This window comes from Pagrus pagrus (assembly GCF_965226575.1).
Source record: "Pagrus pagrus genome assembly, chromosome: 1".
In the NCBI taxonomy this organism is placed as follows: Eukaryota; Metazoa; Chordata; class Actinopteri; order Spariformes; family Sparidae; genus Pagrus; species Pagrus pagrus.
In genome coordinates, this window is record NC_140185.1 from 13,252,160 (window position 1) to 13,266,505 (window position 14,346).

General features: G+C 40.8%; 1 protein-coding gene across 1 annotated transcript in view; it reads right to left on the reverse strand.

Annotated features, from left to right (window-relative positions):
- Nucleotides 1-298: 298 nt before the first annotated feature.
- The window catches only part of ddb1 (damage-specific DNA binding protein 1), a 55,566-nt gene continuing 41,518 nt past the window's right edge, over nucleotides 299-14,346 (reverse strand). Inside the window, exons 22-27 of the mRNA XM_084356891.1 lie at nucleotides 12,270-12,440; nucleotides 10,748-10,857; nucleotides 9,823-9,992; nucleotides 5,444-5,546; nucleotides 3,724-3,847; nucleotides 299-993 (exon numbers count right to left, since the gene is read on the reverse strand). Of these exons, the coding sequence (XP_084213017.1) occupies nucleotides 910-993; nucleotides 3,724-3,847; nucleotides 5,444-5,546; nucleotides 9,823-9,992; nucleotides 10,748-10,857; nucleotides 12,270-12,440 (762 nt within the window). The 3' untranslated portion in view covers nucleotides 299-909. The remainder of the gene's footprint in view (nucleotides 994-3,723; nucleotides 3,848-5,443; nucleotides 5,547-9,822; nucleotides 9,993-10,747; nucleotides 10,858-12,269; nucleotides 12,441-14,346) is intronic.

Consider the following 14,346-nt stretch of genomic DNA (forward strand, 5'->3'; position numbering starts at 1 on the left):
TACCTCTCTCCCCCAGTTCCTACAATGGCCCTCACACTCCATCATAGAAAAGTCAGAGAATAACCAAAGTCAGTAGAACTTATCATCTGGGGACCCTGAATGTTTTTGAAATATCATGGTAGTTGTGGAGATTTCTCAATCTCGAGCAACGTAGTGGACCGAGCAACTTGAGCCAAACCGCTAGCGTGGCTCCAAAATGACACAGATACATTGATTTTCTAAATAGTAACCACCAGAGGAGCAGGCTTATTGAGGGTAATAAAAGTCAAAATAGAGACAAACTCAGACACTCAAAGTGTTAACAGTACTAAAGCAAAGTTTATTAGAATAAACAAAGAAAACATCACAAAGACAAAATAGCTATAAATCTATCATTTTCCTCATTTTGTTTTTCGTACAGCGTGTTTACTCCACACTTCAATAATAAACTTGAAAAGTGTAAATCGTTCAGAGTCAAACTGTGGGGTGTCGAGGAGCTGCTAACCTTCAACCTGCCTGAACTGTCACAAATATCCCAGAGAAGGTTTTTGGTGAAGAAAATCTCTGGGTTCTTCCCATTTATAGTCACACATTATTCCACACACATCACACATGCGCGCGCACACACACACTCAAACACACTCAGACCAACGTCTTAACTTTGGTCTTTTTGTTGTCCAAACAGGGTGCTACACACTTCGCTTCAAGACTTGTCTAAGTGAAGATTGCTACACCCATCATGTAGCACCTTCAGGGCCTCAACGGTTTACAAATCACTGAAGTCTGAAGGACAAACATGCACACACTGTTTATTTATAATTATTTACAATTCTGCAAAACTCAAGCCATGTTCGCCCTCTCGCCGCTCAGCCCATCGTTCCTCCTCGGGACCCTCCTCTCGCTCAGCAGGGGTCCGGTTGGCGGTCGAGGTTAGTGGATCCTCGTCAGCTCCTCCACAATCTTAATGACCTCGTCCACTGTGGCTTCACGCTTCATGCCGCTGCCGTCATCGATCTGAAATTAAACGACATCAAAGAGTGAGACTCCACCAGAGCCTCTAGATGAACCAATAAACCCCTGTACAGAGAGGGAGTCATCTGTTTCAGAGGCATTGAACATTTACTCAGTCTTCAATGGGATTTAGTCACTTTACCCCTTTTGTAAAGATTTAAAAAGCTCCCGGAAACCTTTTATGTTGACGCTAATGATTATTGATTGACTGCATTTTAGATTTTTGTATCACTTCTCTTCTGTATCTCAACGTGATGTTTGTAAACTAACCTAAAAAAAACATAAAAAACTCACAAAAATGTTTATTTCATCTGAGAAACAAGGGATGCACGATACATATCGGCCTGATATTGGGAAATTTATATTATCTGCTATTTATCCTATCAGTGAAATGCTACCTGATAAATAGAGGCAATTTTATCAAACCACATTGCTTTCACAGTGACTTAAAAAGTGCAGCATTTACAACCTAAGTGGCTGTTTGCACAATGAAAGATGAGGTGAGCACAATTAGGAAGAAAGAGTTTGAAACTCTTCCCTCAGGCTGTAGACAGAGTTCCCCAGTTCAAGTGCAGAAGGAGTAAAAACTTTGTTCCCTGTGCAAGAACCCTGTTTAATCTGCACATGTGATATAGTATTTCAGAGATTGTTTTGTTGTCTTATTGTGTGTATATTCAATGTACAGGAAACAATTTTATACCGTTGGTTTTTGTACTTTTGTTCTTTTGTATTCGCGTGTTTTTTATCTTGTGCCCCTGACTGCAAATCAAGTTTCCCATCTGGGATAATAAAATGACAGAACTGAACTGAACTGAATATGGACTATTTAATCATATACCTTTGCTCACTACATGTGAACCTCTCTCATCCTCAGGTTTGGATAAACTACAGGTTGTGTACATCTTCTTTAAATAAAAAAATGTGAAATTATCAGTTATCTTATCAGTTCTCTGTATCAACTGAAAAAAATAAAAATAAATCCATATCATGCATCAATATGTCCAAACTCAGATCTGTTGTATCACAACCTGAGCTCAAAATGATAATTCAAACTTTCATATAATGCCGACTCGACTGCAATTCCCTTTCTACCTGCCTCAGCGAATCAATCTCTGGACGGTCTACAAATGGTGGAGAACAGTGCTGCGAGGCTGTTGACCAGGTGCAGCAGGACGTCTCACATAACACCTATTTCATATTCTTTAAACTGGCTGCCCATGAAGCTCATCGCACATATGGAGCTTCAGGAAAAAGCAAAGCGAAGTGGTCTGTTCGACACTGAGGACCATTTTTCCTCAAGACTGATGTTCTGCAGTTTCTGCTGATTTATTCAGACTCATTTATTCAGACTGGCCCTCATGCTGTCTGCAGCCTGTGATTGTGTGTGTGTGTTTCTTTTTAAAGATCTGTTGCGGCTTACGTTTTATTGTTTGCCGTTTTTATGTTTTTGACAACACTGTGTGACCTTGCTCTGTGAAAGGTTCTGTATTAAATAAACGTACTTACTCGCTCAAAAGAAATGACCATCTGGTTGTTCTGGCTTTCTCAAACTGACTTTTCAGGGGAGCTGCAAAGACCGTGGCCATTTTTTATTTTTCAATCTAATTTTTAGGTTTAAGTAACTGACATCTATGTTTTATAACCGATTAATAGTTCAGGTCATTTGACAGTTCTCGAACGTTAGTTTCTGATCATCATTTAATTGATATATAATCAATATTGCGATATGATCAAGTGCAGTATCCAAATTGCGAGAAGCTGCAACTTCAATGAAGTACTGCAGTGCTGCAGAGACGTCCCGGCCAATAAATCTTAAAGTGTGTTTGGTACAGACCCCAACAAATGTCACATCAGCATGATTTTAATAGTTTTTTTCAATGAAAATGAAAACTGTGATGCAAAAATGATCATTCCCACCAACTGTGACTCATATTACATTTTGATTTTTTTGAGCATATTGCGCGGCCCCGTTTCTAAGTGCAGTTATTCACACGGATGCAAGTGAGCAACTGATGCTGCAACATATTGTATTTCAAGCAATGTTCCAACTTCTGTTGAATTTTGGCTTTAAACAGGAGTTTCCTGGCAAAGAAATCTTCCACATATTTTGGACTGTTTTTAATCAGCTGGTCTTGAGAGGCGAACAGGGAATAGTCTTTGTTTATGAGCTGAAAGTGTGATCTCTTTTGAAAAATTCAATGACAGTAAAGAGAGACACCATGCAGAATATGCTTATTTGTTCTGCCAAAAGTAATTTTGCCACCTGTTCTGCTATGAAAGTTATTCCCAGTTCTCACTCACAGAGCACAGGAGCAACTGTCTAGAAGGATCTTTGAAGGTTCGACATTGCTTCAAGCCAAATACAAAAATAACAACGCGGTATTGGTGTGCTTCTTCACTAGCCGTTTCTGAGAGAAGCACCATAAGCTTGTTATCGGAGCAGAGGCCCGGGCTCTTCTAACAAGCTTAAGTCTCGCTGTTATTAAACTATCTTTAAGATTTGTGGCCATAACAGGTCACCACAAGCTGAGCCAGCAACCTTGCAATGAGAAAGCTGTTAAGTAAGCTTAATGCCTCTGTGCTTAATCCCCTTTTAGGGTATGAAGGAGCTCAGTGGGTTCACAATTCTGACATAGCTGCAGCCAGATTTTCTCTCACGAATATAGGGATAAAAGAGACGCACAGAAAGGTTCAACATGTAGCATTAAAGTCTGGATGAAGATGAGCTCCTACCTGTAGAGTGCTCACGACCTCCTGCATCTTGGCTCGGCCGAGATCCAGGAAGCTCTCAATCAGATCCCCGTCGATGAATCCCGTGGCCTGTTCCGTCTTACGCTCTGTATGGAAGGACCTCCAGGTGCCATGGAGTCAAGGAAAATCAATACGAGGCTGCTGCTTCACCTGAGGATTGCACTTTAGGTACAGTATTGCATATTTTTACCTCAGGCACAGGCAAGAAACGCACAGAACGCTGTGTGGGAAGTCTAATAAAAACAGCACAGTTCAGAAGAAAAGGCAGTTGGGGCCAGCAATCGATCAGGATCCAGTATTTGGTGCTGTTGAACCTATAGAGAACTGGTGTTTTGACAGCAGCTTGCAAAAGCGTTTGATTTTGTATGTATAAAACAGTTTTTCAGGGGTTGTACTGGCCATCACCTATAGTTCCCTGAATTCTCACATTATCAGTTTTTAATTCACAACATCGTAAAAAATTACTGCAGTTTTGGAAGGTCAGCGGTTCGATCCTAGGATCCCCCGGCTACATCTCAGAGTGTCCTTGGGCCCGTGGCTGTTCCAGCGGTGTGTGAGTGCGTGTGAATAGCTGAGCATAGAAATACCCTGAGGTGCTTTGAATATGAAGCGCTGTATTGCTCCCGATGAACAGGTTGGCACCTTGCATGGCTGCCTCTGCCATCAGTGTATGAATGTGTGTTAATGAATGAATGTGACAAATGTTTTAAAGCACTTTGAGTAGTCAGTAGACTAGAAAAGTGCTACATTAATGCCAAGTCAATTTGCAAAATCCTTTCTTACAAGCTGGACCGTAACTTTTATTTTTCATACCGACTGTTCTGACAATTATTTTCTCAATTAAACAATGAACTATTTAGCTTATAAGATGTCACAAAATAGAGAAAAATGCTTCTCACATTACCTAAAGCTGTTTGGTCTCACCAGTGGTCTTAATCTAAAGATATGTTGTTTACAATTTCACAAGGCTCAAGAAAGTACACTGGAGAAGCTGTAACCAGTGGCACTTTTGCTTAAAAAAATGCTGAGGGTGATTTAGACCAAATCAAGCATTGCAATGATTAGTGCAGGGCGGTGTGGGAGGACACAGCTGGGAGAGTCCATTAACTCTGCCTGGATAGCGCCCCGTTTCTGGCTCGCGGCTTGGGAGCAACAACTCTTCTAGCAAAGCTTTCTTTATCCACAACATGTTTGCAGAGTATTTCTGCTCCTCTGCTGGAGCTCACTCCTGGCAGCATGATGTTGTCTGAGGCACCGAACATAATAGAAACATGATGGAGCAGTTTGGCAGACCTCTCAATGTTTGTGCATGTGCCGTTTTTTTGCGCTCTGTGACAGAATCTGTTTCACCCCGACACTGAATGTTTCATTCCCACCAGCGCTTATAAGAAAACATGACAATCTGCCCAAGCTCAGAATGAAAGGGAGGACCGGCATTTTTGCTGCAACGTCTGATCTGGTCTGATGATTCATCAATCCGTTATTCAAATTGTTAATTAATTTTAAGTTTCAGGTCTTGAATCGGAGCAGAGCTGAGCGGCCACATTCATACTGTTCCACGCATGAGGCGTCCGTCAAACACATTCAAAGGCAGTATTAGCACTTTGTGATTTAACTCTCCGGGTTTACTGCCAAGGAGACAACCACAGCGGTCAGTGCAGCTCGTTCCGTCACTGTGACACTGAATATATGAGAAGGATATAAGCTGTGCTCGATCTTGCCCACACTCTTGATGACCTTGTTGAGGCGGTTCTGCAGGTCCAGGAGGAGGCTGTACCAGCCCTCGGACAGGGACGTCACCAGACCTAACACACACACAAACACACACACACGTGTCAGTCAACAGTACAGCCCTGTTTTTTTAAAGGCATGATAAAACAGATTTGCACCTCGATGCAGCAGATGGTTGATACTTTCCTCACCAGAAAGAAGGAAGAAAGAAGCTGTAAGACTTCACAACAGACCTATAAAAAGCTTAACAATGAATACATTAAAAAGGTCATTAGTGTGACTGCAATCCTCCTAATGCAAGTTTCATGCTTGTATGCCGGAACAATGCCAAGAGTAAAGTAGTATGATTTCAATTCTTCAATAATTCAAGACCGTTCCAAAATGTTTTATTTTGAGTGATTTCTCTGTGAATCTTCGAGCCGTGGAGCTTTCAGCGAGCAGCACGCTTACTCCATACTCAAAATTCAAGTTCTGTGACAGTAAGTGCATTATCGTGCTGCTCCAGGGAGATAATCTGCACTGAAATTAACACACAAAAAAAAACAGGCGAGCTTGTGCACAAAAGGTTACACTGATTAGTAATGCGGAGTTTGTTTCTCTGCATATGAAGCCATGAAGGAGCTGGGGTTTTGGGAGAAAACTGCCAGGAGCAGTTTGGAGGACAGCAGGGCTGCTTCTAACAAATATTGTCAGGATTTATTTGCCCATTTGACTGAATTGAGTGTCACTGCAACCATTGAGGCAACTTAGTCTTATTACATTACGTTTGCTTCAATTCACCTGTTTTAATGAACATTATCAATGGAAATGCATTAAAAAAAAAGACTCCATCTTATTATGCTGTATTCTTCTGCAATGTTTTAAAGGGACAGTGTGTTGGATTTACTGGCATCTAGGGGCTAGGTTGCAGATTGCAAGGGCCGTCACGAAAAACACAAAAACCTCCAAGGCCCCTCTCTAGAGCCAGTACTTGGTTTGTCCATTCTGGGATATTGTAGAAACACGGCAGTGCAACATGACTGACTGTAAGGACGAGGATCTGCTCCCTCTGTAGGCAAAAACAAAACTCATTCTAAGGCAACTGGGAAACTTGGTAGTTGAAGGGGTAACAGTGCATACTGCATGGCCATGTATAGCAAATGTCACAGGTTCAATTACAGTAGATAAGAAACAGAGCAGAGACTCATCCGTTTCTTGTCTGTCTTCAATAAACCTGCTAAATTGGATGGAACCTTGACTAATGACTCTATTATTCAATACTGCCTTGGTGTATCTAAGACAGGCCCAGTTTCATGATATTTATAAAACATTTTCGGACCGAGGCAGAACCCCAGAGATGATCAATTGAAAGGTAATCATCAAGCAATGTAAACAAATACAACTTCAACAAAAAAGTATATGCAAGTTTTTTCAAACACAGGTAGACCCGCTAAATACTGGCGTTTGACTTTTTCCCACTGCAGCTAGATGAGTTCGCTTTTCCGTTTTTTTTTTCTTGTCGTCTCAAACGCGCTGGAAAATCAGAACTGTAGAAAGCAGCAGATCAGATACCTCATCAGAATACATCCAGAAGACGTTAACATATGTTTTAAATTGGACACATTTTTTTCCTGGCGCTGATAACAGAAGTTGCTAAGGAGTGAGACGTCTCTCTTCTTTGTCAGCTCTGTTGAGAGTTTCACATGCGCTGCACCGATCAGAGACCGACAAACACGAAAGCCACGAACGGTGGTTTCTTTTTAAATATATCTAACTTCAGTCTCTTCCAAACTCAGCGCTGACTGAGCGATGTCCCCAGTGCTACTAGACTTGAACACATACAAACTTGAATGCCAATGGCCTTATTTTCTTTCATGGTCATTTGACGCAGGAGTAAATGCAGCTTATACGGATTCACATTGAAGACTAAAGCTGAATGTTATCAGGTGTTAGTGAGGTCATTGTCCAGTGTGGAAGGGGTCAAAGAAAAGCAGCAGATCATCACAGATAGGCTGGAACTTTGAATTGATTCATCTCTCGATGAAACTAACTTGCTTTAACAAGACTGGCACAAAAAAACCCATAAATGCCCACCTGCCGAGTCCATTTCTCTCTATCTCACCATCAGTCCAAACCGATCTTTTCTAAAGCTCTGAATAAAGTAATCTGACATTAGATGACATTTTTTCAGAAATCGTCTTCTCATCTCGGTCACCATCAATTCCAGAATGACAATCTGTCTGGGTTTTTAAGAGCAGACGACAAAGTTTATTAGAGGTTAGTCCACTTGTCGGTTTCTTTTTAGGTAGAATAATCACGCGGCCTGCAGCTTCTTCCTAGAAACATCTAATATATCACAGCATCTCGAGGAGCAATAAGACTAGCAGGGGTATTCTTCTTCATTACACACTCAGGCCTATTATGTCTTATTGGCTAATGTGGAAAGTTTTTACGGGAACGTACAATGGTTCTCATTTCCTGCTAAACTTTCCACAGAGACTTTTTAACAAATCACAGACGGTGCTGAGGTGAAATAACACGCTGTGTTAATCCTGTGGAAGCGCATGGTGTAAATGACTGCTGTGTCCAAATGATTTGCACTTCCTATTTTTCATCTCTGCCATCATTATTGCCAGGCTGAAAGTTACTAGTTTAAATCTGAGTAATGAGGTGTAAAAATATGATGTCTCTCCCCTTTCTTTCTTCCTTTCTCACATGGACACATTAGTTCTGAATAAATGCTTTTGACAAAAATGTGTGTACTCACTAATTGGTCTGAAGTCTTGTTACTGCAGACAGCGGATTATTAGAAAAACTGGAAACGAAAACCAGCTCTGTGAGCAGTTGTCAGGTGGAGACAGTCGCACTGCACATTATTTTCCTACGTATACCGAATGAAAGTTAACTTTTCCATGAGATTATTTACAGGATTTTACGATCAAACATATTATTATGTTCACTGGGTTTACTGCTCTCTCTTTGAAATATATTCTACTAAAAGTCAAAGTGTCCACAGGGATGTCTGGGGATTATCCTGAGCAACAGAGACAGTGCCCTTTGAAAACACATGATGCTGTGAACTCGACATAAAAATTCTGATCATCTCCATTGAATCAAGATGGAGGCAGAAGTCTCAGCAGTGGATCCGCAAAAAGTAAAAAATCAAGTCCGCAACCATCTGTATGGCTTCACACTATTAGCGATAAGAGGGAAAGAGTTGTTTTTGTGATTTGAGAAAACAAACCCTTTAGGGAGAAAATTGGAGTGAAAAAAGTCTAGAATTTAAAGGAGTAGTTTGACATTTTGGGAAATGCTGTTGTGGCCTTCGCTCTGCTGACTTCGCTCCGTGTGTGAGCATGTGGAGGAGCAGAGGCCACAACAACATGATAATGTTGATAAACAGCAGAGAGGCGACAGAGGAGACATTAGAGTTAACCAGATGTCTCCGTCCACAGTCTCTCATCCAGCGCTGCTGTTTTAAACAAGCACCAGGCGCAAACTCGGCTGTGGCGAATTATCACAGAAAAGCTACCGGTACGCTAAAACGAAAGTTGTCTGTATGTAGTCTTACTGTTTAGCTTAGTTTGCCTGCGCAGGTATCTTAACTGATACTGACTGATGTCTGAGTTTAAAGAGATTTTGCTGTTGTACATATTACTGTAACTGCTCTAACAATACAGATATAATTAAAACATTCTATTCCTTTCTGAATTTACTCTTTTTAAATTGTAATGATACCCACCCCTGCAATACATTTCGTTCATGTAACCTGTACAAAAACCGCAGGTAAAGGCATCAATTCACTGTGTCATGGAGGGTTATTTTACTATTTCTTGGCTTTGTGCACTTACTGGAAGAAACCAGTAGAGACTGTTAGCCAAGAAATAGTGAAGAATGCAACATGCTGTAAAAGCCAGAATTTGTATTTTGGCACTTCAGTAAAAGAACACATTAAACACACAAGATACAATGTTTGTATTATTTAACTATAGAGGTGCTAAGAGGTGGATACTGTTACTTTTGGATTAAGCCAGGCTAGCTGTTTCTCTTCATTCCAGTTTTTAAGCTAAGCTAAGCTAAGCTAAGCGGCTCCTGGATGTAGCATCATAAAATATTTAACCTTTAATTTATCATTCAGTGTCGTAGGGTAAATTATCGTCTTTCACATTTAACTCTTGGCAACTATGCAAATAAATACATTCCTAAAATGCAGAAATATACCCTAAAAAAGTTAATTTGAACACTTGAGGTCATTTTTTGACACATGGTAGCCGCTGTGTTTGTGTTTTGTGAAAAGCTGTCCAACACAGCAGGGGTTGTACCTGAAGTGTGTTGCGTGTAAATGCTTGTGTGAGTGTGAAATCGTCCTACCAATCATGCCGTTAACGGTGCCAAAGAGCACGGAGCCCTGGGTGGGTGTGGAGCTCTCGCCCAGATTCTGCAGCACCAGTGAGCCGTGGCAGAAGACATTGACAAACTCCCCGAGGTGAAAGACCCCCACCTCCTGAAGGTGCTGCCGCTCCTCGTCTGTGGTGGCAGCGCTGACCGCGGGAAGGACGGTGGGAGAGAAACACAAAGAGGGGAGAAAAACAGATTACAAACATTGGGGGATCAAACATGTGGGATGTGGAGAGAGGAGCCAACAGAAAGAGGAGAGATCAAATCAAAGAGTTAAAAGAAAAAGATGTCAAAATGCAAAGTAAGAAATGTTTAGGGGCATGATTGATCGATTAAGCAAGAGAAAAACAAGCAGGGCGGAGATATCAGAAGTGTTGGAAAAGGTCAGAGAGTGATAGAGAGGTAATGGGAATAAAGAGGGAGGAAAGGTGGAGAGCGCAACAGGAAGAGAGATGTGATACAAAAATAAAGGTCAAAAGCATTGAGTGGTCCGACCTGATGTATTAGGCAGATAATAAATGGTGGCATAAATGTAACACACTCACTTTCAGAGCACATCTTTCATCCTTTTCCATGAAATCAACACTTGTCTAATAGAAAATGACTAAAGTGGGAAATGCAGCCGAGCAGATAAAAGCTCGGTGGCGTGATTACTCATAATTCCCAGAACAAATGGAAGGACGATGATATTAAAGCACATTCGTGTCAATGATGCTGCTCTAAAAAAGTATCAATGGACTGAGCGTAGAAAGAGCAGCCGTCTAAAGACATAACACTGATTTCAGTGGATAATCACTGGAGGTGATTTAGAAAATTTCTGTCAGTTTGGCTGTAGAGGAGCAGCACGGAGACTAAAATCTGAGCATTTATTTTCTAGAAGATCTTATGTTTTGCTCACCTGTCCTTCTGGCAGACAAACAGATTGAAGGCGTTCTCTGCCCCCAGGAAGTTGTCATCGTCCAGGATTTCGACTGCACTCATCCAGTTAGGATTGAAGTCACGTGCAATCTGACGAAAAAACATGAGACGAGTTGGATAAAACAGTAAACAACGCAGAGGGAACACCAGCATGGTTCTTGTCTCCAAGTAAATACTGTATTATCTATGAGAAAGGAAGGTGCTGACTCAAAAACAAGTGCTGGAATCCAAATACAGTCAATAAGTACAAGCACAAGGGTAGTAGGGTTTTTAAATAGCCTTGAAGACATTCACATACTGAAAAATGAAAATAATCAAAAAGCACCTGAGATATTTGTTCTGTCTGTGCAGGTTAGCTACAGGGTCTGTATACAGCATGTTTTGTGTGCACGTGGATGTTTGCCTGATGAAAACCTGGCAGTTTGAGAATCTCAGTGTGCAGAGAGTGTCTCCCCCTCCTTTGTTGCTGCTTTTTATCCAGCACCTGTACCCAGCAGGGGTCAGATGTGCACACTATCCACATATTTGCTTTGAAGATCGATACCGTTCACATATCCGTGCGTTAACTACAAAGCTGGAGCCTGGAGAAAATTAACTTAGCAAAGCATGAAGTAACAACTTGACTATTTTCATCAGGTACAAACTGCTAATTACGGAGGTTCGCTGGTGTGTACTGTATCTCAACAAATTCAAGGTATTCTCTAAATCTCACTGAGCACACAGCAGCACAGCATGTGTTCAAACAGTGTGCGTGACTCGTCCTCAAATCTCTTCATCTTTCTACCACAAATCAATTTGAACACACTGCTCGTCAAAAGGCTAGGAGGTATGTGTCAGCGACAATGCTTTGAAGAGAAGAAAATAGAACATGCAACACCAAAGAGAAGTTAAAAAAATGCAAGTGTGGACCAAACAAAGAATTGTTTGATGTTTGACAGCATCAGAGTATGTAAAAAAAATAACCAGCAGCGTTGGCTGAAAGTAAAAATCCTGAAATCTGTTGTCACACACACCTCTGTCATGAGGTAAACACACAACTTGTGCTCTATAGCCATCCAGATAGACATAAGCATCTGGACATCAAAGAACAACATGAAATGTGATTTTCGCAAATAGGATTACACGTGTCTCAGTCTGGACGCTCTGGTTGCTCACATCGGATTTCAACGTGTATTTTGTGGCATCCAGAGGAACCGAAGTGCATCAGAGCAGCTACTAGCAGAGCAGTACATTCTGTGAATGGTCACACGACTTGACAACGTGATTGTTTGGAGTGGATGATGATGGATCTATATCTCTCATGCGTCAACAGCATACATAGCGACTGATGCCTACACCATTACCACAACAACCCATGCAGATATGTTGGAGTTGCCTGGAGACTTACAGTGTGAACACTTATTCTTTCAGATCTGATTTGAGAAACAAATCTATTTGCCAGCTGACTCAACATAGCCTTAGAGTCCTTGCGTTGTTTTCTCTAAATCCTCTTCACATCTCACCTCTTCAAAGTTGCCCTCCATGGGTTTGTATGCCAGCAGGAGGACGGACCTCATCAGGTCTCCCACCAGGATGAAATCTCCTTTGGTCTTCAGGTAAAGGGCCATGATATTGTTGTAGTGGTTACACTCGGTCCTCAGCTCCTTCTCAGCCGTCCACTCATACAGACGGACCTGAAACAAACAGTGAAGCTGAGTGATTGTTTGTTGTCATACCGGCTGCCAAAGGTAAAGGAGCAGCAATTAGCCGTAGCAGTATTTGATGAACTGGCTGACACAATAGTTCCACGTTGCTATCACTCTGGATAAGATGTGGCTCAGTGAGTGTGAGGCTGAAGTGCTGATTAACAGTTTGAGTTATAAGCTGCCACATTACATGACCTGTTAACAGCTAATTACACTCACCATTTCACACAGTCTGCACCTTCCAATAATTGTTAAAAATGGTTGTTAGCTGAGTGAGTGATGAAGTTGTGTCTCTGAATCTAATTGCTATTAAACTGATGCCAGACTGATGTTGAGAACACGGCAGAGAAGTACCGTGACATCAAAAATTTGGGTGATGCCGGAGTTCAGACCTGACAAATGTAGAAATAATGACATGGACAAAAATGCTTTAAAGTGAGTGAGTAGCTCAGTTGGAATTGTATTTCTGAGGAAATCAAAAGCTCAGTGTTTGTATTTTAATTAATGTTATGCATCCGTCATATCTTTAATCATCTTTCTACACATGGCTTTCTCATTTCTTGCCATGATTAAAAAGGAGTTATATTGTGCTTTTTTGGGTTTTTGCCTTTCCTTTGTTGTGTTCTGAAGCATTTTTGTGCATGTAAAAGGTCTCCAAAGTGAAAAAGCCCAAAAGTCCACACCAAAGGGAGTTCTTCTCTCCCACAGAAAACACTGCCTGAAACACCTGGTTTGGAGCTGAGCCTTTACCTCCATAACTTATGTGCGTCACTATGTAACAGCTGTTATATAAATTTATATTTGTATATATTTATTATAAAATATATATACTGCTGTACCGCAGCCATGGTTACCAGCTGTGGTGGCGTTATTTTCGATCACACTACCTCGCTCAGCATGACCCGTCCTACTCTGCCTCTGATTGGCTACATCCTGCCTATTAAGTAATGCGCATGTGCAAAGATGCAGAGGTGAGGTGTCTCACTCCACAGCTAAAACGGTGCATTCAAGACACAGTGTGAAAGGGATGCTGCAACAATGCACCATATGAGAAAAATAATGTGTTTTTTGAAAATTAAAGTATGTAAACCTTTTCTACTAGGACCCCCAAATAAAAGTATGAACCTGACAATTAGCATAATATGACCTCTTTAACACTTTGTAAAGTTGTTGTTTACTTTTGTTTCCACTTCTTCATTTTTTTGCATGTTCTAATACTCTACTTTTTTCTTCATTTTAATCCTTTTATGTGAAGCACCTTTGGGCTCTTTACATAAAGGGTACTGCACAAAATGAATGTTTTTTCATGCTTCAATGAGAAAAAAAATCCTCCTCCTTTCACCACTCTCATTATCTATATCACTGTATATCAATTTACCTCATCCTGCATCTTTCCCATTTCTTAAGCTAATCTTATTGTATTGGCTACGCAGCAGGAAACCTTATCCTAATTTTCTAAAGGGAAGAGAAAGATTTGTGTGCTTATCGATTCTAATCAGCTGCAGATCTCTGCTATTTAAGTGCAAGTGAAATGCAATTTAGTCATCCATTTTTTTATTTTTCTTAAATAAACTGTTTTTTTTTTTATGTATTTTTCATTTTTTTATTATTAAAAAGGAAGAAGAGGGTCTTAAGGGAAGTATAGGGAGTATTTTGTATTGGCAAAAAACACCGAAGGAAGTCATTGCCTGCAGCAAAGAATTAGTCCCACACAACATAACCCCAAGAAAAACGTCAACTTATAATTTTTTGTTTGGTTTTAGTTTTGGATCAAAACAAACGAAATATATCACATTGATCAGTGGGCCTTTGAGGAGGAGTCAGGCTGGTTTTGATTTACTTGGCAGAACAGAGTCAGGCTAGCTGTTTGCTAATGCCAAATTTACACTACAAG